General features: G+C 38.5%; 1 protein-coding gene and 1 long non-coding RNA gene across 2 annotated transcripts in view; one reads left to right on the plus strand and one right to left on the minus strand.

The window, feature by feature from the left end:
• Window positions 1-22856, minus strand: part of LOC140844464 (uncharacterized) — a 62917-nt gene extending 40061 nt beyond the window's left edge. The window contains exon 1 of the long non-coding RNA XR_012122817.1: window positions 12592-22856. This is a non-coding gene — a long non-coding RNA (uncharacterized lncRNA). The remainder of the gene's footprint in view (window positions 1-12591) is intronic.
• Window positions 11910-25948, plus strand: part of XPR1 (xenotropic and polytropic retrovirus receptor 1) — a 232685-nt gene continuing 218646 nt past the window's right edge. Inside the window, exon 1 of the mRNA XM_037021098.2 lies at window positions 11910-12157. Coding sequence (XP_036876993.2) covers window positions 12089-12157 — 69 coding nt within the window. The 5' untranslated portion in view covers window positions 11910-12088. The remainder of the gene's footprint in view (window positions 12158-25948) is intronic.

Below are 25948 nucleotides of genomic sequence, written 5' to 3' on the forward strand. Positions count from 1 at the left end.
CTTCTCCCCCATCCTTTGCTTTTCCCTTGATGTTCACTAGCACGAGCCGTAGGCATTATCTTCAAAATATGCCTTGCCTGCTCAGAACACCCAAATCGACACTCCTTACACACTTCCCATCACAGTGACATAACTCCGCTTTCTACAGATACACCTTTCCTCTTATCTTCCCAGATCTAACTGATTCTTCTCATGGCCTGTTTCCCCCTCCTTTTAACCCAGATCTTGGCTTTCAAAAGACAGCTCAAAAGACAACAGATGGAATGCACTATAAACTGCTGGAGAGGATTGTTCTTTAAGTGGTTTTTTTCTTAATATCAATCCATCACACAAACAAAAGGAACTTCTTCCCTCAGTCAAGACAAAACAACTGTATCTGTCTTCTACCCATCCATTTAATTTGTAGTGGAAATTGTTTCCCCTTGAAAATCAGGACCAATCACTCCAGCAATACAGACACCTCCTGTTACTTGTATTCAACAAGCAACATCATGAAGAGACAACGTTGACCAAATGGCTCTCTCAGCTTCCCCTTTAATGGAACCCTTGTTGAGTCTTTGAATGGAAGCAATCTTTCTCTGGGTTTTAAAACTTCTAATCCAGCAGAGAACCAAGAATTATGGGAGACAGATACAAAATGTTGTTTTTTTGTAGCTTGTGGGGAAGTCTTGTGAAGAGGGGGATCCTGCCTTGGGACCTGGTACCCTGATATCAGGAACACTAAAGACTCCCAAGAGAGGGATACATTTCTGCACCAACCTCTCACTTTCTCTAACCTCTCAACTATGTTAACTGAAAAGAACAGAAATAATACACCCAAATATTGAGAGCAGTTTCTCCTGGATGGTGAGATGGGGGCAGGGGTCTGCATTTTATACTTCTTTGCACTTTTCTGTGTGTTCTAAACTCTCCACAGTTAGTGTGTATACATTTGATAATTGAGGCTGGGAATTTTTATTGGATGTACTTGCAACTGAACAGAATACGAAAAGGCTCTTATGTACCCAGTAGGACTTTTGGCACATTTGATGACAAGACCCCCATTCCCTGAATACTTCAGACTTTTCTGTGTAGCATCTACCTTATATCCCTTGCTTACAATCTCTCACATGAACTTAAGTTTCCAGCCATCCCAAGTGTTGGGGAAAGAGCCTAGATTCTAACGGCATGTTTTTATAACAGAAATGGATCTGCATGGATCCAGAAATTGTCATGCTTATCACACCTGGGGGTTGTGGGGAGAGGAAGCATATATTAAAGATTCTATTTATATTACTATGTGGAGTCTACTGTGTTAAGTGCTGTTAAGAGTGAATAAGATAGGAATGGTTCCTGTCCCTAAGGAGCTAGATGTGATTTGAGAGAGGTTATTTCTCCAACTTTAAAGATCTAAGTGTTGGCAGAAAACAGTGATTCTTCTTCTTTGATCAGGACATCTGTGAGACTCATAAAAGACAAAGCTATGTCAAAGTGAGCTACATAATGGCCTACGGCAATTTTTATAGCCCGAACAAAGAGCCAAAGCTCTTTTAAGTAAGCAGAGCAAATAATCTAAACTGCTATTGTATAATCATTTTGGTTCAATAACAAAATGAACATTTCTTTTACTTTTTTCACTCTTTGTCTTGTTTGTTTTGCTTTTTGGTTGGGGCTTAAGGACAGATAACAGAAAACCACTGTATCAGTTTTAAGCAGGAAGGACTGGATACAGGGAACTGTTTACAGATTTATTGGAAGGGCTGGAGGAATGGGCTGCTGTCTGAGAAATCGGGACGGCCCTAGAGGAACTCCTAGCTCCAAGGGATATTCATCCTTCAGTCTTGGTCACAATACCACCTTGATATCCTATAACTTATGGCTTAACTAAAATGTGCACCACCTCCAACACAGCAATATGGAATACTAGAGAAAAAGGGTAGGGTAAGCAAAGGAAATTTGTTCCCATATGTACAACAAAATGAGGGAGAAAACGGGGTCACTAGTACAGCCCTTATTTCTGCATTTGGTCCCAAACCCATAGTGAGTATTTATAACTTCCACTCCCAGCTTGCATTCTTTTTTTACCTTCAGCCAACACTTCAGCTAGTTGTGCCATACTAGCTGATGGGGTAAGTCAAACTTCCATTGTAAGGGGCCTGAATTCTTGGTGATCCCACCTGTATGGGCTGGTACTTCTTCAAGTAACTTTTACCACTGGACAAAGCAGCACAAAGGGGCGCCCTGGAGGTTTGTTGTTAGACCTGCTTCTACCCATCCATTTAATTTGTAGTGGAAATTGTTTCCCCTTGAAAATCAGGACCAATCACTCCAGCAATACAGACACCTCCTGTTACTTGTATTCAACAAGCAACATCATGAAGAGACAACGTTGACCAAATGGCTCTCTCAGCTTCCCCTTTAATGGAACCCTTGTTGAGTCTTTGGATGGAAGCAATCTTTCTCTGGGTTTTAAAACTTCTAATCCAGCAGAGAACCAAGAATTATGGGAGACAGATACAAAAATGTTATGACTGGGTCTCTGTATGTAGAGAGAGGATACTCTCTTTCTACTTCTTGGTTTCTAGGATCATACCATCTGACTGGGAGAAGCAGCACCATACATTGGTTACTGGTTAGAACATTATCTCACTCTACAGCACAGCACTTCAAATACTCAAGAGGGGTGTCTCCTAGCTGGTATCATAACTGAGTCTTCAAAAGGTTATAATACTATTCAGCAAGAGTATTTGCTTGTATGTGATGGGATACATGGTGAGACCAATGAAATCCATACACATCTTCCCTTCCTTTCACTTCTTTGGTAAATGCAATATTAATGAGACACTGTGATGGTAAATTAAAATGTTTACAGGCAATATTGCTGATAAAATCATAGCCGGCAGAAACGGCAAGTCCACATCTAGAATGACTACCTACTTTGGTAAGGATAAGTTACTTCCTCCCTATACCCCCCAACTCCTATGACGGAAAGAGATCAATGTAATCAACCTGCCACAAGTATTTGACTAGTTTACCCCCATTCTACAGATGGTATTATATTAGGGACTCAGCATTGGCATCTGCTGGCAGGTTAAGCAATCAGCAGTTGAAAGATTAACCTTGGTAAGAGAAAGGCAATATTTTTGAATCTTTCATATCCTCTAACTCTGCTACTACACTCCATGAGCCCATTTAATCCATGAGCCCAGTGGCCAAGCCTCAAGGTGGTGGGGGAGAGAGGCTGAGTAGCATTCATAAAAATAATTATGTGTATCTGATTATTGAGTACCTTTTTGGCAATAGCTACAGGCAAAGTTCTTAATGTCTATGACCCAGCCAGGGTTCTTAGTTAGAAAATCTGACTCTGGGTAACTTAAACAGAAATAAATTTTATTGGCTGGCTTAAGGTTGCTCACAGTGTCAATATGAAGGCTTGTAAACAAATCTCAGAGAAAGGCAGAAACCAAGGAAAGCTTCCAGCCAAAACAGAGCAGAGGTCATCCCAGAGAAACCATTAGGTGAAGACCCTCCCTTTGACAGTCCAACTTTGGACATTTGGCCATTTTCACTGCTAGACTCTTAAATCTGCTGCAGCTTCTGAAAATACGCTCTACCTATTGGAAGTATCTTTGAGTACTTCCACATGAGACAAAATTCCTGGCAGAAGCATCTGATTGGCCAAATATGAGCCACATGCTTCCTGCCAAGGAGTTGGAATGAGGAGAGCTGCCCCCTTTTAGGCCTAGTGGGAGCTGAGGTCTTGCCTCCAATTAAGACCTAAGTGATGAAGGATCCTGCCATCTAAGGTCCTGCTCTCAAATCTGGCAAATGTCAGCCATGTGCTCCAAGCCTCAGTTTCCTCATCAATACAATGGAAATATACTTTTAGAAATCATTATCCTTTGCTATATCCTAACCTTATATACTTTTAGTCCTTATCCATTGCTATGAGAATTAATACATGGGAAATACAATAAATCTCAGTTGTTATTATTATTTTATTTCCATTACTACCTCAGTGTTTTCTTCTCTTTCTCCTGAGACAATCTCTGCAATTCCTAACCTTGGATCAACCCAGCTATCCTTTCCCTTACTTCCTGCTCGTGAACTGCAAAGTACTGCTGGAAAACTGATAAAATCATCCCACTTGATTCTATTACAAATGAATAGTTTTCCAAGTTAAGGGGTCCTCAGTGCTACCTGCAGACTGCTTGTCCTGCTCTGCTCCCATTTTCCCAAGCAAGTGGATGAACTTGTCTCCTTTCAACAGGGAAGAAGGAGTTTACATTTAAAATCAAATTTCCTCCCCTCTGCCTGCAAACTTATGTATGTCTGCCCCAATCATTACTATCACCCCCACCCTCGGGTTTCAAATATCAAGTCTCTTCTGCCTTTTCTGGGTCCTTGCTTGGAGCTTTCATCCCTTGATTTTCTGTATCTCCTAGTCCACAGGTTTCTTCCCTGTGGCTTGCATATCAAATGCTGCAGACACTTTTTGACACTCATTCATCTTAGGGCATCACTGCTTCTAGGATTATTTAAATAGAACACTTACTGTTTTTGTAGATTTGATAAATGTACTTTGTAAAATTGAAAGCAACACAGGAAAATACAAGGAGTAAAAATACCTTGAAATGGCTAACCCAGAGGTAACCATTCTGAATAGCCTTCTTGATCCTGTCTCACTATTCAAACCCATGTGTATTTTCTGTCTAGTTCTACATAGAGAAAATTTATGTCCCCTTTCTTTCCTGCATAATCAATTTTCCTTTCCACACTGAATCATTTCCATTAGAATACAAACATGCTGTTATTTCTCTCATCTTTAAAAAAACCCCTATGAACCCATTCCAATTCAACTATCACCCTATTACTTTATTTCTCGTCACAGAAATATTTCCTGAAAGAATGATCAGTTCTCACTGCACTCGTTTTGTCTCATTCTAATCTCTTCTTCTCGGTCTTCTTTGTGGATTCCTCCTCTTCCTCCCTACCTTTAAGTATTAGGATGCCCCAGGGATCTGTCTTTAGACCTCTTCTCTTTTCTATCTACACTGACTTCCTGGGCAATCTCCTCTCTGGTGTCCTCCAGACTCTAAATTGCTTATTGGACATTTCCCCCTTCATGTCTGACAGGCATCCTCAACATAAAACACCCCAAACTGAACTCTCGAGTTCTACTCCCCACTTCAAACCTGCTCCTTCTGTGATACCCCAATCTCATTCTTCTAATTACTCAGGCAAAAGACTTCGGAGTCACCCTTGATGCCTCTCTTTTGCTCACACCCCACATCTAGTCCACCACTAAATCTGCTGACGCTGTCTTCAAAATATATTCAATTTGCAACTTCTCATCACCCCCACTGCTAACCAAACCCCCAACATTTCTCCCTTGGATTATTACAGTACTGTTTTTACCAGTGTTGTTCCTAGGTTGTGGGTGGACCTGTTTCCCACAAAAAAGATGTTGAAAATTCTAACCCCCAGTACCTACAAATGTGATCTTATTTGGAAGTAGGGATTTTGTAGATTGTAATTAAGTCATGATAAGGTGGTACTCAATTAAGGTGGCCCTCACCCAATAAGACTGTGGACCTTATAAGAAAATATACACAAAGAGGGAGAACAGTCCTGTGATGATTCAGAAACACAGTGAGAATGTCATTTGGTGATGGAGGCCTAGATTGTAGTTATGAGGCTGCAAGCCAAGGAATTATCAGCCACAGTAGAAAATAAGAGAAAGGCATGGAACAGATTCTCTGCTGGAAACGTCAAGGGTGCATAAGCCTGCTGAAAGCTTGATTTTGGACTTCCAGCCTCCAGAACTGTGAGGGAATAAATTTCTGTTTTAAGCCACCCTGTTTGTTATGACAGCCCTAGGAACGAAGTCACCTTGTTTTGTCTTTTTCTCCTGTGAAGGCTATTTTCCACACAGTAAAAAATATATGATTTATCTGATTGATGATGTCACTTAAAAGCCTCAATTTCCTCAAAAAGCTGAACATCGAGTTGCCATATGATACAGCAATTACACTGCTAGATATATGTCCAAAAGAATTTAATGCAGGGACTCAAGGAGATACCTGTACATCAATGTTCATACAGCATTATTGACATGTCAAAAGGTGGGAACAAACCAAGCTGAATGCATTAACAAAGTGTGGTGTATTTTGTTTACTACTAACAAATGGCATACATGGTTATTGTTTACCATTAACAAATAGTGTATTTACCACTAACAAATGGCAGTAGCAAAACATCATTCAGACTTACAAGGAAATGCTGATACATGCTACCACATGGACAAACCTTGAAAAGATTAGGCTAAGTGAAATAAATCAAACACAGAGGAAAAAATATTGCATAATTCCACATATATGAGGTAACTAGAATAGGCAAATTCACAGAGACAGAAAGTAGAATAGACATTACCAGGGATTGGGAGGAGACAGACATGGGAGGTATTGTTTAATGGGTACAGAGTTTCCTTTTGGGATTGTGAAAAAGTTCTGGAAATAGATGGTGATGATGGTTGTACAATAATGTGAATGTATTTAGTGCCACTGACTTGTACATTTAAAATACGATTAAATTGGACAAATTTATGTTTTGTACTGTACCACAAGTTTTAGAAATGCTTAGGGAAGAAAAGGTGGTTATTACCAAACATAAAGGAAAAAAAACACAAAAGAAACTCCCAAACAAAAAATCTCCAAAGGTCTCAATTCACTCTAAGCCAAAGTCTTTACCTCTACCTATGTGGCCCTAAGCGATTTGGCTGCCAACTACCTGTCTGACCTCATTTCTCTCCTTTGAGTACTCTTTAACCAAGCTGGCATCCTTGCTGTTCCTCCAACACATTCAGCACATCCTAATTTCAGGGCCTTTGCACTTGCTGTTTCCTCTGCTCTGAATCCTACTCCCCATCCCAAGTCCCATCTTCAACCCATATCTACATAGTTCTCTCCTTCCCTTCCTTCAGATCTCAGATTAAAAATCACCTTATGAGTAAGGTGACTACCCTATATAAAATCCTACAGCCATCTTTCTGTCCCTTACTCCACTTTATTTTTCTCCATAAATTTGTTGAATAAATCTATTGCATGCTGGTCATTTTGTTTATCGTCTGTATTTTTCCACTCGACAGCAAACTGCATGAGGTCAGCACTTACTTTCATTCACTGCTGTACCTAGAACAGTTCCTGGTAAGTAGTCGCTGGTCAATAAATATTTTGAATAAATATATATATATATATATTATATAATATATAAATACTATATGGATAAATATTGAATAAATATTATAACTACTCTTTTATAACTTGCAAAATACCCTCCATGCTCCTTAAAAAATAAAACTCAAGGTGTACTTAATCAGAATTGTTGAAATAAATGTATTTCTCGATATCACTGAATTGAGTCATTTGAACGTCATTTGTAAATTCTTTGTATTAGTTTTTTTGGGGGAGCGGGGAGGTGTTTAGTGCCTTGGTGCTATTGTTCTAAATATTTTCAGGGTATGGAAATTCTTGAGAAGTGATGTGGACCCTTCCTCCAGAAAAATATTCAAATAGCACACAAAGTTTGGCATGTAATTTGATGGGGGTCATGGATCATCTGAAACCCATGCACTGAACCTCTCCTAGGTCCATAAGTCTATCATATTTTTTTCCTACATCTATTATATTTTAAATTGGACTTGGCCCCTGTAGTTCAGAATCTGGGCTATACTAAGAAGCTGATCTTTACCCTGTGACTCTAGCTCACTCAGCTTCAATGGGAGGTGTAGTTTGAGATCTGATCCCTCTGTAGGTCAGTTCCTCACCCTTCATCATGATCACCAGTCTCACTTGCTCAAGCAACAGCTGACTTTATATTTATCATACATAATTCTAAAATTTACAACAGTTCCTTTGTGGTAAGTATAATTCTTCCTAAACTTAGAATTATATGTAATAAATACAGAGTGTTCAGACTCAGCACTTAGAAATTTCGAGATAAATTGCTGATAATATACTATTAAACTCTCACTCCTGGTTATTCTAGACATGTGCACAGAATAAATACAATTTAGAATATACAAAGACATTCACTGTTCAGCCTTCTGCAGCCCTTTATGCTATCAGAGCCACTTTCTCTGAGGTTATTAATGACTCTTCAATTGCTAAATACAATGACCTGGAAGTCACCCAGGTCAACTTCTCTGTAACATCTGATGTCATTTATCATGCCTCCTTTATGCAACTTTTTCATCTTTTCATGGCTTCCTTGACACTCCTCTCTCATAATTGTCTTATGGCCCACTATTGCCACACCTTAGCCTCCTTCCTTGTCCCATTTTCTTTATTAGGCTCACACGAGGATATTCCCTTGGACCCCTTTCAATTTTCGTGTATGCTCCCTCTCTGGGCAGACCCACCAGAAGTTAATTGTTACCCAAATGGGAATGGTTCCCCAGTCTTATTCCCTACCTTCTCTTTCCAGAGCTCTAGATCTGTATTTCCACCTCGAGTACATACTGCAGGTCTCATAGATTCCTAACTATTGGACATACCAGTAATGCCCCAAACCTGCCTTCCAGTTATACCTTATCTCAGTTCATGGCAGCAGCACCTACCCAGACACTGGAGTTAGTCACATGTCACACCTCCCCCATCCATCATTACAACTGGCATACCTTGTTGCATACACTGTCAGCACAATGTAGTGGGCAGGAGCAAGGACTTTGGAGCTGGATTGCCAGGGTTCATACCCAACTCTACCACTTACTAGGAGGGGGAACTTGAGCAATATTCTTAACTACTCTCTCTCAGTTTACTAAGCTCTAAAATGAAGATAATGATGGTGGCTACCTTCTGGGCTGGGGTCCTGGTAAGGATGAAGTTTATAATAAGTTTATATTTGTAAAGCATTTACAACAGTGTCTGGCATGGAATAAGTGCTACATGGGTGCTTGTTGATACATTGGTCTCTGGTTTGTCCCCCCTTTAGTACATCCTTTACACTGCTAACAGGTTTTTGAGGGGCTGCCAGTTGCTGAGTAGTCACCCAGAGGCCAGTCACTGTGTTAAGTGCTTTATATGCAGAATCTCATTTAATCTTCATAATAACCTGTGAGAGAGGGGTTATTATTCCCATTTGAGAGATAAAGAAACTGAGATTTTAAGGGCTAGTGTACATTGCTTGAGGTCACAAAAGTATAAGTGCCAGAGTTGGAATTTTAATTTAGATCTGTCTGTCCCCTGAGCTGGTGTTTAAAACCAGGAAGCCCCCCCATACTGCTTTCCCAAGCCTGAGCTAGTCACTTACTACTCACACTTATTCAAAAACACAACACTGCCTATACTGTCATGATCTATTCCTTCACTATCTTGTTCCAACTTATTTTTTTTCCTGCAACTTCCCTCCACGTGGACTGCCCTTTCCTTCCTCCTTCCCTCTCTCCCTTCTTTTCTTCTGTCTTTAGTCTCTTCAACATTTATTGAATGCTTGAATGCCAGGTACCATGCTAAATTGGAGAAAAAAAGAGAAAAGAGCAATTTTCCTTCAAGGAGCTCATATTATTATGAAACAAATTATTATTGACAATATAGTGAGGGAGTGCAGCATGGGTGGGAGGGAGTAGGGAGAGTTTCTTTGAGAAGGAGAGAGTTAGCTGCCATAAAGGACATCCCAGACAAACAACTTCTTGCCATTCTTTAAACATCCTGACTTCTGGCTTCCTGCTTTTGACATGTTTGGGTGTCTTTCTCCCTGTCAGATTGTTGTTTAAGACTGTATTTCAAAATCATCTTCTCTGGGACACTATCCTTTTCTTCCCAGTCAGTTGAATGTTTGTTTCCTTTTGCACATATCACACTGTAGTCTAGCTGTTTGTCTCTCTGCCCGTCTTTCTGACTGGACTGCAAGGTCTTCCAAGGGAAAGACAGAGTCTTATTTGTTTTTGAACTATCTTTCATTTCCAAAGTGGCTTGACTGGCATATCACAGTGCTCAATAAAATTTTGTTAAATGAAGAGCCTATTTACAAAAGAAAGTGTGGGGCACAAGGCCCTTCTGATTCAGCATAAAACTATTCAGATTATTGTTTACAGTATTCAACACAGTGCTCTGCAGAAAGTAGGTGTTCAGTAAATGCTAAGTATCTGGTGGTTTTATCAGCAAAATAACTGACATAATGGTGATGTCAGAAATAAGGAAACTTGTTATTAAATTTCCTTCTATAGATAAATTAAGATTTTCATGTCCAACTGAGTGTCAGGACTCTGGCTCAGTCATGAGAAAAAATTAAGAATTGGTGGTTACAGAGCTAATATTGAGGATTTATTTTCTTCTCTGGATTGGGCTATGGTTCTAGAATCTTGTGCATAGTTCAGACACCACATATGGCATTGTTGGGAGCAGATGCCATGATCTACAGGAGTCACTGCCAAGGGTCTACCACTTTAGACCATATCTGGCTAAAGGCCCAGCAATCTCTTTTGTACCTGCTTCTGGCTCTATCTTCCTAGGTATACCATAAAACCATTTCCTGTGTGGTTGTGCTTCCTTCCTGGGAGCATAGCCCTCTCTTCTTACTATCTCTTTCTCCTGGTAGAGGGGAATTGTTATGGTGGGCAGAGGGATATGGTGTTGTAGTGAGAAGAGTCCTCAATCTTTTTCTTCTCCTTCTTCTCTTTCTCTTCTTCCTCCTTTCCCTCCACCTCCTCCTTCTTCTTCCTTTTTTTTTTTTGACTCTGATTGCCCTTTCACCAGAGGTTGAGGTTTTGGACAATAAAAATCAGAAAGACTTATAAGTTATGCCTATTTTCCATCATGCCATATCCCTCTCCTGGGGAAATGATTGCAGAACCCCTACTGGCATGGATTAAGGCAAAGGGAAAGGGGGAAAAGATGTGAAGGAAAAAAAAGCCAACAACAGATGTGTCAGAATACTGTCCCAGTCACAGTAGCCCCCTAGTCTGTTTGGATCTTATCAAAATTGTGAGAATTAAAGGACGAAGTACATGTAATTAGTTTAGTATAGTGTTTGGTATATAGACAGTGAATTCTTAATAAATGTTGTTAGCTGTTATTATCTAGGGTTCCTCTGCTCAGGAAGATCTGGGTTTCTATCCCAAATCGGTTCTTCCAGAACAATCACTCCCACACTTTAAAAAATGTCAAGCTGTGTGAGTGATTTATGCTTCATGCTCTCTGCCGACAGCTCAGCCTGGATGCTGGACCCATTTCTGATCTGCCTGGGGATAGGATTGCTATCATACCTGTAGGGGCTTCTCTTTCCTCCCAACATTAGTTGCCCTCTCAATTCCACTCCTAGTCCCCAGGGAGCTTAGTTTCAAGTCCAGTTGGTACCCCGACTCCTGATTTGAGTCCCGGTGTTGTGACTGGCCTTTCTGGTAACCCTGGGACTAGATCATTACTTTGGAATTCAGAAGCAGCATGCAGTTTTGGGCACTGACGTCTTTAATTAACTTCAACAAGCATTCTGAGTACCTATAGCATGCAAAACACAGTTCCTTTAAACGTATTTGGCCCTTAACTATTTAGTCTGTTTCCTAACTCAATTTGATTAATGCTGATCCATCCTTAAGGATTTTATGAAGAACAAGTATTAAAATGGAAAGATATTTGCCCAATTCTTCGCAAATATAAACGTCTTGTGTGGATTATTGTTGCTGTAATATTAATGTTAATTGCAATAGCAGCACTGCTGCGTCCTAGGCAGGCGGCAGGGAGCAGCTGTAAGGCCAACGGGAGCCTGACGTAAGAGGTTAGGGGAGGTACCTCCAGTACGTCCGGCCCAGAAAGGGCGGAGCCTTGAGGAATGTACCCAAGTTCCGCCTCTTACCCCGTCCCCTTCGTCCTGCAGCGTAGGCGGTTACCATGGCGATGACGTCTAGAGGGCGGGGCGGGGCGGGGCTATGGGGAGGAGGAGGAAGATGGCGGGAGGGCGGCTCTGAGGAGATCTCGGCGGCGGCGGAGGAGGAGAGAAGCGCAACGCCGCACAGCGCCGGGGCCCATGTGGGGAGGAGTCGGAGTCGCTGTTGCCGCCGCCGCCGCCGCCTGGAACTGCTGGACCCGAGTGGGAGTGAGGGGAAAACCGCAGGATGAAGTTCGCTGAGCACCTCTCCGCTCACATCACTCCCGAGTGGAGGAAGCAGTACATCCAGTATGAGGTACCGCGGCGGCCCGGGTGTGGGGGAACTCGGAGGGGACACCCTCTTGTCAGTCCCGACCTCCACTGCCGCCTGCCGCCCCTCCTGCGTCCCCGCGCCCGGGCGGACTTTGACCCGGTGCCGCGGGGAGCCACTGCGGCATCCCCGCTGCGGCCGGCCCGCCCGGGCCCCGCTGACCTTCCCCTCCCCCGCGGCCCCGCTGCCGCCGGGGTAACGGATATGCAGGCGGCGGGCGGGAAGGGAGGGCACCGCCGAACCGGGGTAGGGGAGTGCTGCTGGAGGGAGAGCCGCAGGTGGGGGAGCCGGCTGTGAGGGCAGCCCGGGGTCGCGGTGGTTCCGCGCTGGTCCGCGCCTCCCCCCTCCCCCTGACCTCTCGTCCCCACCCCGGGCAAGCGCCCACTCGCCAAGGTTAGATCTCATTTCTCTCTGCTCACCTCTCACCGAGGAATCCTTTTCCGAGATAAGCCCTTCCAGTGATTTCCTTCATTCCACGGAGCCCTTCGGCTTTGCCCCACTTGCCCACTGTTGACAAAGGCTTTGTAGCAGGATTGAAACTTGATTTAAATGTGTGTCACATTTGCAGCGGTTACAGTTGATAATGAGACGGAGATTGGTCGTTTTACCGATTGCATGGAGTATTCAAAGTAATCACACCTCTCTGGTTTTGGCTCTTCTGTTGTTTTGAAATAGAGTGAAGGGGGAAGGAGAGGAAGGAGGACATAGAAGAGAATTATTAAAATTTTTAGGTTTTCTTTCCTAACATTTTTGTTAGCTAGGTAGAGAAGTACTATATTGTAAACAGTGTACTTTTAAAACATGTCTGTGTATTACAGAAATTATGGCCCCATTTATCCCCCCCCATTACTGTTATAACAATTCTTTGAGGGTATTTAATAGATAGTGATAAGGACTTACATTAATACAGGGAAAAGTAAAGATAATGAGCCCATGCATATATTCAGAATGCAAGATACCTGAAGGGCTTTAAGCACTGTGTAGTTTATTCTCAGTAGCTGGCTGTTGAGCTCCTGGATAGAGAAAGACTTAGATCTGTAACCTCCAGGAATTCACACCTATGTATATTCAGGAACAAAGAGTGTAAAATCAGTATGACCACAAACTTGGTAGCTAGATTTTATGAATTAAGGTATTTTAATTCTCTATTTAATTTCTAGTTAAGTTCACTGGTAGGATGGTTAGGCAATAGTACGAGTTTCTTTATTCATATAATAGTTGTAATAATTGAAGTTGAATAAATGGAGAAGACAGAGGGATGTAGGTTGGTTAGACAGAACCTTGAAGATTTGTCAAATAATTAACCTTCTAACTTGCAGTATTTGATTATTGTCAGAAATGAAAGGCCTAGAATTATTAATACTTTCTTGTCACTTAATTTTCTTACAGTGTTTTGTGGCTACATTTTGTGAGAATGAAATAAGGGACTACCTTTTTAGCCTGTGGAGTTTGTGATTTATTGTTTCTAATAACATTCAGTCAGTTTTAAAACCCTGGCTAGAGTCCAGATGATGTTTTTTATTGAAAGGAGGGTATTGGTCTTTCATCTCTCTAATAGTAATTTTCAGCACCACTGCCAGTTCTTCATAGAGGCATAGGGCACAGCATGCTGAAGCAACATCTTATACTTGTTATATGTAGTATGGCATGCTTGATTTGGGCAGAATAGTGGCTGGTTGTATGCTATGATTCATTTAAAATATTACAGCATTTAACTGTTTGATAAAATTGTATTAATTGTAATATTGGGCTGGAAAGGGAAGCGTAAGACTTAGTTTGAAAATGCAATTACCTCTTGATTTGTAATGTCAGCTTTGTGGCCGGAGTAACCACAGTAATTCTGGGACTCCTCATTCAGATACTCTACTTGGATACTAGTCCTAAGTGGTTATTCTAGGTTGGTCACAGGGACCAAATTCCTGAGCATATGTGTGACTGCATTATCTTTCCCAGGGCAATTATAAGTTATTTTTTGACAAATTCATTTTTTGTGGGTAATTAACATTTTATTCTGCAGAAGATCCCTACTATGTGACTACTATGTGAGTCCTGTCCTGGAATAAGCTTTTTGTTTGATAGGCAAAGGTAAATGAGGGGAGGGCACTTTTCTTTGTGAATTGGAGCCATTAAGGACATTTTTTAATAGAGTTGAGATCTGTATTGTATATTGTTTCTCAAGAGCTGGTCTGTTCCTTTAAAAATTCTTAAACAGGCATAAACAAGAGTCTTTAGAGTCCAGGAATTTGGGCAGTTTAAAAACTGGGGAAAAACATCATTATAAAGATACTAACCTTTGCTAGAGACAAGAACCTTTTCATAATGCAGTAACTTGTAGTTTCTCATATATGAAGCTGATTTCAAAACACTATTAGTAGAACAGACACTTGAATTTGTTTTTCAATTACTGGTGGTGAAATTTCAGTGTACTATCTCTCATTTATAGCTGAGGGTGCTGTCTACTGCTGTGGACCACTATGAACTGTTCAGCTTCTTTGGTTTTTATGTCATTTCACTGTATTAAATTTTACTTGAAATAGCATTAGATAGAAGCAGAAAATTTTGTTATACATCTGTAATTATATGTATTATTGTGTGTATAGATCACTCTGTAAGTGCCAGTTCTTGCATATGTTAGCCAAGAGACCCTTAGGACAATCTTTTTGCGTTTCCAGGGCTCCTTTCTCTTCCATTAAATAAGAATGTAGAGCCAAAGCTTTTCAAGGTCCATTGTAGTTCATAGGTTTTTTTATTTAAACTTTTAATGGTTTTTATTCCTTGGATTGTTAAAATTATTGTTAGTGACCATCAATATCCTGAAAATTAGAGTTTCTAATTTAAAAATGTGGAGTTCTTAGACTCAGTGTTCATAGGCAGAATAATAGAGCATAAAATAGAGCAACATGGAGAAACCATATAAAGAAAATCTATTCGGTTCATTTTTGAATAGTTTTTACAAAGAATAAACACAAATTAACAGATTAATCTCTGTTTCCAGTAATTTACTTGGCTGTAAATCTTGGCATATAAAATAGAACATCAATAAATCTTTGTATAAGAACACTTTTTTTGATTTAGAATCAGTGATTGTATATTTTAGAGCTCTGTAATTGATTAATCACAATTAACTTAGATCAGTTCAACCAGATAGACTAGTATGACCATGTTAATATTTTACAGCATAATTTAGCAAAAGAAGCAAATATATTTGGTGTCTGAGGCTGCTGACTTGTATTTCTTCCCTAGGGTCCTGTGCTGCTTTGGTTTCTCAGGAACCAGGAATGTTTTTTTCCAGTGTATGTTATATTGTAGTTTTGTAAGATATTAAGATAATGGGTTATCTAAATTTCAGGATTTTAGAATTTAAAGGGAATTTAGAGATTATCCACCTCCTTAATTTTTCAGGCAAGGAAACTAAGGTCCAGGGAGGTTAAGTCACTTGTCGAGGATCATATATTGATATCCAGTCTCTTGAGCACAGATGTCTCTTAAACATTGGGAGTCAGGTCACCCTAGCTGTGTGGCCCTGATGAAATCACTTCCTCCTTCTGGGCTTTATGTCCTCTATTTGTAAAATAAGAGAACAGGGCTTGATGGTTTCTAAGCTCTTAGCCATATATTTTCTAAGGACCCATCTGGCTCTACATTTTTCTGTGTTTTAATGGTTTAATTATGTTTGATATGAAGAGGACAACTTAAAAGACTATTATTAATAGCATCCTTTTAAGTTAAGAGTGTTCTTTCAAAAATTTTGATGATATTTTAATCGTATTTTAATATGATAAGCTGACCGAATGAAATTGTTTTATTAAACTTAAATAAATAAAAAGTAATAGTCCTGGATTAATTTTTTGTTGCAGATTTTGGGAAAGGAGTCTCCATAAATTGCACATCCTTTATTTTCCTGTGTAAGGAAATATTACCATGAGATTATTGTGATTTTCATTTCTAGAGCTCTCCCATGAGAACACTTGTGTTGCAGGCTTCAATTTCCCAAAGGTATTATGTTGATTAGTTAGGGCTAACTTGCCTTGCTGGAACTTGTTTGAAATTTCCAGTTTGGCCACCCGATGGAGCACAGACCACTTTTTCTTTCAGGCACTTCTGCAAATCAAAGTACAGTACAGCACATTTAAGATAATACTTGTAAATGGTTGTGTCAGTAAGATGCCTGGCATTTACAAGTGTTTCTTAAATGAGTGAATGAATGTTGTATAAGACAGGAAGATATTACTGTTTTTATGATCTGTGTATAATAAAGTATGTTAGGGTGAGTATCCTGGAAAGACTGTACTTGTCCATTCATACCCAAAGGTTAGTTTTTGATCAGCTTTTGGGTGAAGGCCCAGATCATAAGAACCTAAGAATCTTATTTGACCTGGGTGACCATGGAAGATTAGTCCTGGCTTCAAATCCAGTCCTAATCTGGAAAGCATTTGAGAGACAGATTGAGTTGTGTTGGCAAGGGGTTTCAAGTATATTTGTGTCATAGCCCCCTAAAAAGAGTACCCAAAACTCCCATGGAGTAAGAGAATATCTTATTAGAACTGTTATATTCATTTTAATGCATAAGACAAGGAAGAAATAAACTTTTACTAATATTTAGTAAATGGATTGATGTGGTAAACTTATTTAGGAGGGAAAGAAGATGGCTAATAGTTTTCTCACTCATTTACTTTCAGCAAATAGTTAATCCAGTTTATGGATGCATAGTTAAATTAATTGGTGGATATTATCTAGTTTTGACTAAACCAACCCTTATAAAGTGGATGTGACTTAAGAAGTCTCTTGTAGAGTGGCCTCAACAAAATAACAATAATAAAGCACATGTGGACAACCAGAAAGTGGCAGCACTGACAGTTCTACTTCTTGTACTAGCTTTTTGTCAGCCATATTACAGATGAAAACAGTACTTCAATTGACCTGACAAGAATTTTCCAAAAAATTTCAAAATAATTAAGATAACTCTTTGAAGTAAGATTTTACATCCACAATGAACTTGACCCTAAATATATATTATACATCAAATGTTCTACCTTTATGAAGTCTATTTTCCAGTTTATAGCCATTATAATCAAGATCAAAATCAACTAAATCCTGAATTTGAACTAGATTTATAATCAAGATCAAAATCAACTGAATCCTGAATTTGAACTAGATCTTTGAAATACTATATCACAAAATGTTGATCAGCCCTGCTGCCATGGTGTCCTACTTCAATGAACATGACTGAGAGCTGCTGGAAAAATGTTAAAGATTTTACAAAGATTTTAAAAGATAATGAGGCTTTTCAGTTACGTTATTTTCTGAGAGTTTTGTTATTGATGAACATTTCTTAGATTAAAAGTATTTTTATACGTAAGTGAACGGTAAAATTATTTTAAGTATTTTATCATTGTCTCATCTTTTAAAAACAAAGTTCTATTTTATAATGTACACAGTTGTAGAAGGATATACTTTATAAATAAACATATTGGAAATGCATAGTAAGCCTTTTTATTTTTTTGATAGGGATGTGACATGAAAAAAGTTTGAAAGGCTATGCTCAAATTGTACAGTTTAACCAAAGCTGATTTGTGGATTGCCTGGTGCTGAACTGACCTTTGGGATTAAGAGAGTAAAAATTTCATTAGGTTCTTGCCCAGTCGTATTGCCTTTTCAGGTCTTCTCATTGCCTACTAATTTCTGAAAGAATGCCTTAAAAAAATTATTCATTCATTCAACAAATATATATAGGGATTCTTCTATATTTTCTGTAGGCAGATTTGTCCTTAAATTATGTCATTAAATTTCATTATATTAACAGTAGAACAAAAGCTAGTATTTTTTGTTTTTTTTAATATTTCAGTCAAAATAATTGTTGTCAAAACTAAAAATAGTGTAAAAGAGAAGAGTGCAGATTGAGGACTTGGAACATTGTCGAAAATTTGGATCATTTGTATAAATAATATGGCAGACTTTTCGAACTTGTTATGTTATACACCTTTAAATAGAATTTGTTTATAGGAGGAAATTTAGTTCTCTTCCCATTACCAAGCACGTATGGTTATCTACAGGGACTAATTAGAAAATCCTTAAAAAGTTATCTGTTTATTAGAGGTCAGAGGAAAAGTTTTATTAACCTGCTGTAAGCATAACTTAACAATTTCCATATTCTCTGTACAAGAGGAACAATGTGTTAAGAAAACAGTCTGTTATTTATTGATGATGACCTGCAATAGAAAGGTCATAGACAAGGACTGAGGAGATATAAGCCCTTACTTAGGTCCATTTCTGTCACTGTCTATTCATAAGTACTTAGTGAATAAGTAAGAAATTTTTTTTCTTTTTTCTTTTTTTTTAAATTTTATTTTGATATCGTTAATGTGCAACTACTTGTACAACATTATGGTTACTAGACTCTCCCTATTATCAAGTCCCCCCCACATACCCCATTACAGTCATTGTCCGTCAGCGTAGTAAAATGCTATAGAATCATTACTTGTCTTCTCTGTATATACTGCCTTTCCCGTGTCCCCCCCCTCCACATTATGTGTGTTAATCTAAGTAAATAATTTTTTGAAGATTGAAGGGGTGAGATATAATCATTCAAGAAAGTGGGAAGCTTTTAGATTATTGTGTGTTATTTATTTAGGCTAAAATTGGTAAGGTTGTAATTCACAGAGTAGTTAGCATGCTTTGTGTACTTTATTTATTATACCTTACAGCCGTGGTTCTTAAATTTTTGGTTTTGGGACCACTTGAAACTCTTAAAAATTATAGAGAGTGTCCGTGTCTACTCATATATGTTGTATTAGAAATTCAAACAGAAATGTTTAAAACACAAGCACACACAAGCACATTTTTTCCTAGCCATTAGAGATATGACTTCATACTTCATGTAGACTCTGGAAAACTCCACTATGTACTCATGAAAGGAGAGTGAAAAAGGCAAATGAAGTTGTAGTAGTATTAAAATAGTTTTGACCTTTTGGGATCCCCAAAAGGGTTTCTGAGAATTGCTGCCTTAGAGCACAGAACCCCTTTCAGAAAGTTTGGAGCTGGCCTGAGAACAAGCTCACTAGTTTAGTAAACACATGCAAGGAGAATAAGATAATCTCCATGCGTGAGAATTGACTCCCTCACTGCAAAGGATGATAGAGGAAAGAAAGTTGGCTTCCCTGGGATGCCCAGTTCCATTTTCTTTTCTTTGAGTTGAACTAACAGAAATGTGATCAGCTTGTCCTTAAGGAGAAAAGGAATTAACATTTACTGAGCAGTTAGGCACCTGGTGTCCGGTGCTTTACATATGTTGATCTCACTTAATCTTTGCAACAGTTTGGCAAGATAGATGATTTTATTTTCTCCTTTTGAAGAGGAAATTTAGGCTTAGAGAGATGAATCAATTTTGTTAATGGCTATACACCTGATAAGTAGTAAAGCCAGAATTCGAAATAAAATCTGCCATATTTAGTATCTCTTGCTTTTATATGGGAATTGTAATAAGTAACAACAGTGGTGGTGGTAGCAGGGGTAGTAAGAACAACTGTTATTTTTTGAGTGCGAACTGTGTCAGGCACTGTGGGAAATATTTTAAAAACATTTTCTCTTTGTAGCAAGCTGATAGGTAGGTTGTTAGCTCTGTTTATAGATCGGGGAAACTGAGTCTTAGAGCCATTAAGTGACTGATTATGTTGATTTTGCTAATTGTGAGTAGCAGAGATGAAATAGTAAGAAACCCTGCTCTTAATTCCTATATCATACTGTTTTATGATAAATTATTTAAACAGGTTCATCCATTTATACATATAAAATTTAGGTGTGGTCTGACCTGTTCTTCAGCACCTGCTGAAGTAATGACTGGTCTGTTTTTAGTCCAGGTCTCAAGTCTGCATGGTTTGGAGGTCAGAGTTCACCTCTGTTAATTTATATTTTCCTCAAGATTATTAGTGTAATTATTATTAGATAGGCAGCTGGTAAAAAGAGGACCTTACGAAGATGAGCCAAAAGATAAAGATAATGATAGGTAGTGATATGTATAAAAAGAGGAAGATAAAGAAAAGTGAACATAGCTGTGGCCGTGGGTAGCATTTGCCTTCTGGATTATACACAGATCATGGAATGTTAGACCTGTAAGGAATTTCAGAGATTATTTAGACCAATTCCCTTTTTTACTTAAATGGGAAATGAGATCCAGAGAGGTTAGTGATTCAAGTCACTTGGCTTGTTTAGTGGTTGGGTTAACTCAATGATCGATTCATTCTATTGCTTATTGTTTTATATCACATACTAGTATGTTAATAATGCATACAGAGAACAGACTTTGAAGGCAGACTGCCTAGGTTCATATTCCAGCTCACAATTTACTAGCTGAGTGATCTCAGGCAAGTGACTTAACCTCTTTGCACTTCAGTTTTCTCTCTTCTAAAATGAGGAAAATAATAGTAGTTACAGGATTTTTGTGAGGATTAAATGTGTTATAATGTGAAAATTTCTTAGAACAATGCCTTCCACATGGTTAGAGCTATACATCTTTGCTACTGAAATTATTTATCCTATTGTTAGGTTAACAGTATCTTTGTGAGGGAAACTGAACTTCAAAGCTTGTTCTTCTGGCCTTGTCCAGTTGAGGTTTTCTTGGAAAATGGCTTTGTTGATTTTAGCTATTACTCCTGTTATTTGTGATATTTATATTAATAAGTTGTCTTTAACCTTTATGAATATAGAGTAAGAAAACTAGAGGGGAACAATTATGTGGTTTTGAAATAAATCCCTGGTCACTTATAACTTGTATTCATTTCACTTATAGACTGTGTATATTCTTTCTATTTTATTTTTTTTAATTGGGGTGAAATTCACACATGTATTCTTAAGTATATCTAAATAGCTTACACGGTTTGTTTGAGATTTTAATGGGTATCTGGTTTTTTGTTCTATAAAATTTTTAATGAAAATTAATTTCTAATATTAAAATTATTTTCAGAGTTGAAAAAGACCTCAGCCTCTCCATGACCCCATACTCACCATGTGCACTAATCATGATACCCCTCAATCCCCTTGTCCCTCCCTCCACCACACCTCCCCTTTGGTAACTGCTAGTCCCTTCTTGGAGTCTGTGAGTCTGCTGCTATTTTGTTCCTTCAGTTTTACTTCATTGTTATACTCCACAAATGAGGGAAATCATTTGGTATTTGTCTTTCTCTGCCTGATTTATTTCACTGAGCATAATACCGTCTAGCTCCATACATATTGTTGCAAATGGTAGAATTTGTCTCTTTCTTATGACTGAATAGTATTCCATTATGTTTATGTACCACATCTTCTTTATCCATTCATCTACTGTTGGACACTTAGGTTGCTTCCATTTCTTGGCTATTGTAAGTAGTGCTGGAATAAACATAGGGGAGCAGATGTCTTTTTGAATCTGAGAACTTGTTTTCTTTGGGTAAATTCCTAGGAGTGGAATTCCTGGGTCAAATGGTGTTTCTATTTTGAGTTTTTTGAGGAACCTCCATATTGCTTTCCACAATGGTTGAACTAGCTTACATTCCTACCAGCAGTGTAGGAGGGTTCCCCTTTCTCCACATCCTGGCCAGTGTTTGTTTTTCCTAGTCTTTTGTATGTTGGCCATCCTATCAGGTGTGAGGTGATATCTCATTGTGGTTTTAATTTGCATTTCCCTGATAATTAGCGAAGTGGAGCATCTTTTCATGTGCCTGTTGGCATCTGAATTTCTTCTTTGAAGAAGAGTCTGTTCATATTCTCAACCCGTTTTTTAATAGGGTTATTTGCTTTTTGGGTGTTGAGGCGTGTGAGTTACTTATATATTTTGGATGTCAACCCTTTATCGGATCTGTCATTTACAAATATATTCTCCCATACTGTAGGATGCCTTTTTGTTCTGCTGATGGTGTCCATTGCTGTATAGAAGCTTCTTAGCTTGATGTAGTCCCACTTGTTCATTTTTTATTTTGGTTCCCTTGCCTGAGGAGATATATTCAGGAAAAGGTTGCTCATGTTTATATTCAAGAGATTTTTGCCTATGTTTACTTCTAAGAGTTTTGTGGTTACATTACTTACATTCAGGTCTTTTGATCCATTTCAAGTTTACTTTTGTGTATGGGATTAGACAATAATCCAGTTTCATTCTCTTTCATGTAGCTGTCCAGTTTTGTCATCACCAGCTGTTGAAAAGGCTGTCATTTCCCCATTGTATATCCATAGCTCCTTTATCATATATTAAATGACCATATATGTTTGGGTTTATATCTGAGCTCTCTAGTCTGTTTCACTGGTCTATGGGTCTGTTCTTGTGCCAGTACCAAATTGTCTTGATTACTGTGGCTTTATAGTAGAGCTTGAAGTTGGGGAGCATAATCCCCCCTGCTTTATTCTTCCTTCTCAGGATTGCTTTGGCTATTCAGGGTCTTTTGTGGTTCCATATAAATTTTAGAACTATTTGCTCTAATTTGTTGAAGGATGCTGTTGGTATTTTTTTTTTTGGTATCATTAATCTACAATTACATGAGGAACATTGTGTTTACTAGACTCCCCCCTTCACCAAGGCCCCCCCACATACTCCTTTACAGTCACTGTCCATCTGCGTAGTAAGATGCTATAGAATTACTACTTGTCTTCTGTGTTGTACAACTCTCCCCATGCTCCACCCTCTACATTATGTCTGCTAATGGAAATGCCCCCTTTTTTCCCCCCACTTATCTCTTCCTTCCTACCCATCCTCCCAGTCCCTTTCCCTTTGGTAACTGTTAGTCCATTCTTGAGTTCTGTGAGTCTGCTGCTGTTTTGTTTTCAGTTCTTTTCTTTGTTCTTATACTCCACAGATGAGTGAAATCATTTGATACTTGTCTTTTTCAACCTGGCTTATTTCACTGAGCATAATACCCTCTAGCTCCATCCATGTTGTTGCAAATGGTAGGATTTGTTTTCTTCTTATGGCTGAATAATATTCCATTGTGTATATGTACCACCATCTTCTTTATCCATTCATCTACTGATGGATACTTAGGTTGCTTCCATTTCTTCGCTATTGTAAATAGTGCTGCAATAAACATAGGGGTACATGTGTCTTTTTCAAACTGGGCTGCTGCATTCTTAGGGTAAATTTCTAGAAGTGGAATTTCTGGGTCAAATGGTATTTATGTTTTTCTTTTTTTGAGGAACCTCCCTACTGCTTTCCACAATGGTTGATCTAATTTACATTCCCACCAGCAGTGTAGGAGGGTTCCCCTTTCTCCACAACCTCACCAACATTTGTTGTTGTTTGTCTTTTGGATGGTTGCAATCCTTACTGGTGTAAGGTGATATCTCATTGTAGTTTTAATTTGCATTTCTCTGATGATTAGTGATGTGGAGCATCTTCTCATGTGTCTCTTGGCCACCTGAATTTCTTCTTTGGAGAATTGTCTGTTCAGATCCTGTGCCCATTTTTGAACTGGATTATTTGCTTTTTGTTTGTTGAGGTGTGTGAGCTCTTTATATATTTTGGATGTTAACCCTTTATTGGATCTGTCATTTATAAATATATATTCTCCCATACTGTAGGATGCCTTTTTGTTCTATTGGTGGTGTCCTTTGCCGTACAGATGCTTTTCAGCTTGATATAGTCCCACTTGTTCATTTTTGCTTTTGTTTCCCTGCCCAGGGAGATATGTTCATGAAGAAGTCACTCATGTTTATGTCCAAGAGATTTTTGCCTATGTTTTTTTCTAAGAGTTTTATGGTTTCATGACTTACATTCAGGTCTTTGATCCATTTCAAATTTACTTTTGTGTATGGGATTAGACAATGATCCAGTTTCATTCTTTTACATGTAGCTGTCCAGTTTTGCCAACACCAGCTGTTGAGGAGGCTGTCATTTTGCCATTGTATGTCCATGGCTCCTTTATCATATATCAATTGACCATATATGTTTGTGTTAATATCTGGATTCTCTATCCTGTTCCACTGGTCTGTGGGTCTGTTCTTATGCCAGTACTAAGTTGTCTTGATTACTGTGGCTTTATAGTAGAGCTTGAAGTTGGGGAGCATAATCCCCCCAGCTTAATTCTTCCTTCTCAGGATTGCTTTGGCTCTTTGGGGTCTTTTGTGGTTCCATATTAATTTTAGAACTATTTGCTCTAATTTGTTGAAGGATGCTGTTGGTATTTTGATACGGATTGCACTGAATCTGTAGATTGCTTTAGGCAGGATGGCCATTTTGACAATATTCATTCTTCCTATCATGAACATGGGATGTGTTTCCATTTATTGGTATTTTCTTTAATTTCTCTCATGAGTGTCTTGTAGTTTTCACAGTATAGGTCTTTCACTTTCTTGGTTAGGTTTTTTCCTAGGTATTTTATTCTTTTTGAAGCAATTGTGAATGGAATTGTTTTCTTGATTTCTCTTTCTGCTAGTTCATTGTTGGTGTGTAGGAATGCAACATATTTCTGTGTATTAATTTTGTATCCTGCAACTTTGCTGAATTCAGATATTTGATGTAGTAGTTTTGAAGTGGATTCTTTAGGGTTTTTTATGTACAATATTATGTCTTCTGCAAACAGGAACAGTTTAACTTCTTCCTTGCCAATCTGGATGCCTTTTATTTCTTTGTGTTGTCTGATTGCTGTGGCTCTGACCTCCAGAAGTATGTTGAATAAAAGTGGGTAGAGTGGGCATCCTTGTTTTGTTCCTGATATTAAAGGAAAAGCTTTCAGCTTCTCACTGTTAAGTATGATGTTGGCTGTGGGTTTGTCATATATGGCCTTTATTATGTTGAGGTACTTGCCTTCTATACACATTTTGTTGAGAGCTTTTATTATGAATGAATGTTGAATTTTGTCAAATGCTTTTTCAGCATCTATGGAGATGATCATGTGGTTTTTGTCCTTCTTTTAGTTGATTGATGGATGATGTTGATGGATTTTCGAATGTTGTACCACCCTTGCATCCCTGAGATGCATCCCACTTGATCATGATGGATGATCTTTCTGATATATTTTTGAGTTCGATTTGCTAATATTTTGTTGAGTATTTTTGCATCTATGTTCATCATGGATATTGGTCTGTAATTTTCATTTTTTGTTGTGTCTTTGCCTGGTTTTGGTATTAAAGTGATGCTGGCCTTGTAGAATGAGTTTGGGAGTATTCCCTACTCTTATACTTTTTGGAAAACTTTAAGGAGATTTGTATTAGGTCTTCACTTAATGTTTGATAAAATTCAGGGTTGAAGCCATGTGGTCCAGGGGTTTTGTTCTTGGGTATGTTTTTGATTACTGATTCAATTTCGTTCCTTGTAATTGGTCTCTTTCTTCCTGGGTCAGCCGTGGAAGGTTGTATTTTTCTAGAAATTTGTCCATTCTAGGTTACCCATTTTGTTAGCATATAATTTCTCATAGTATTCTCTAATAATTCCTTGTATTTCTGTGGTATCTGTGGTGGTTTTTTCTTTCTCATTTCTGATTCTGTTTATGTGTGTAGACTCTCTTTTTTTCTTAATAAGTCTGGCAAAGGGTTTATCTATTTTGTTTATTTTCTCGAACATCCAGCTCCTGCTTTCATTGATTCTATTGTTTTAGTTTTGATTTTATTTATTTCTCCTCTAATCTTTACTATGTCCCTCCTTCTAGTGACTTTGGGTCTCATTTGTTCTTCTTTTTCTTGTTTTGTTAATTGTTAGTTTAGACTGTTCATCTGGGATTGTTCTTTCCTGAGGTAGGCTGTATTGCAATATACTTCCCTGTTACCACAGCATTCACTGCATCTCACAGCTTTTGTGTTATTGAATTACTGTTGTCATTT

The sequence above is a fragment of the Manis javanica genome, chromosome 11 (assembly GCF_040802235.1).
Source record: "Manis javanica isolate MJ-LG chromosome 11, MJ_LKY, whole genome shotgun sequence".
Classification (NCBI taxonomy): Eukaryota; Metazoa; Chordata; class Mammalia; order Pholidota; family Manidae; genus Manis; species Manis javanica.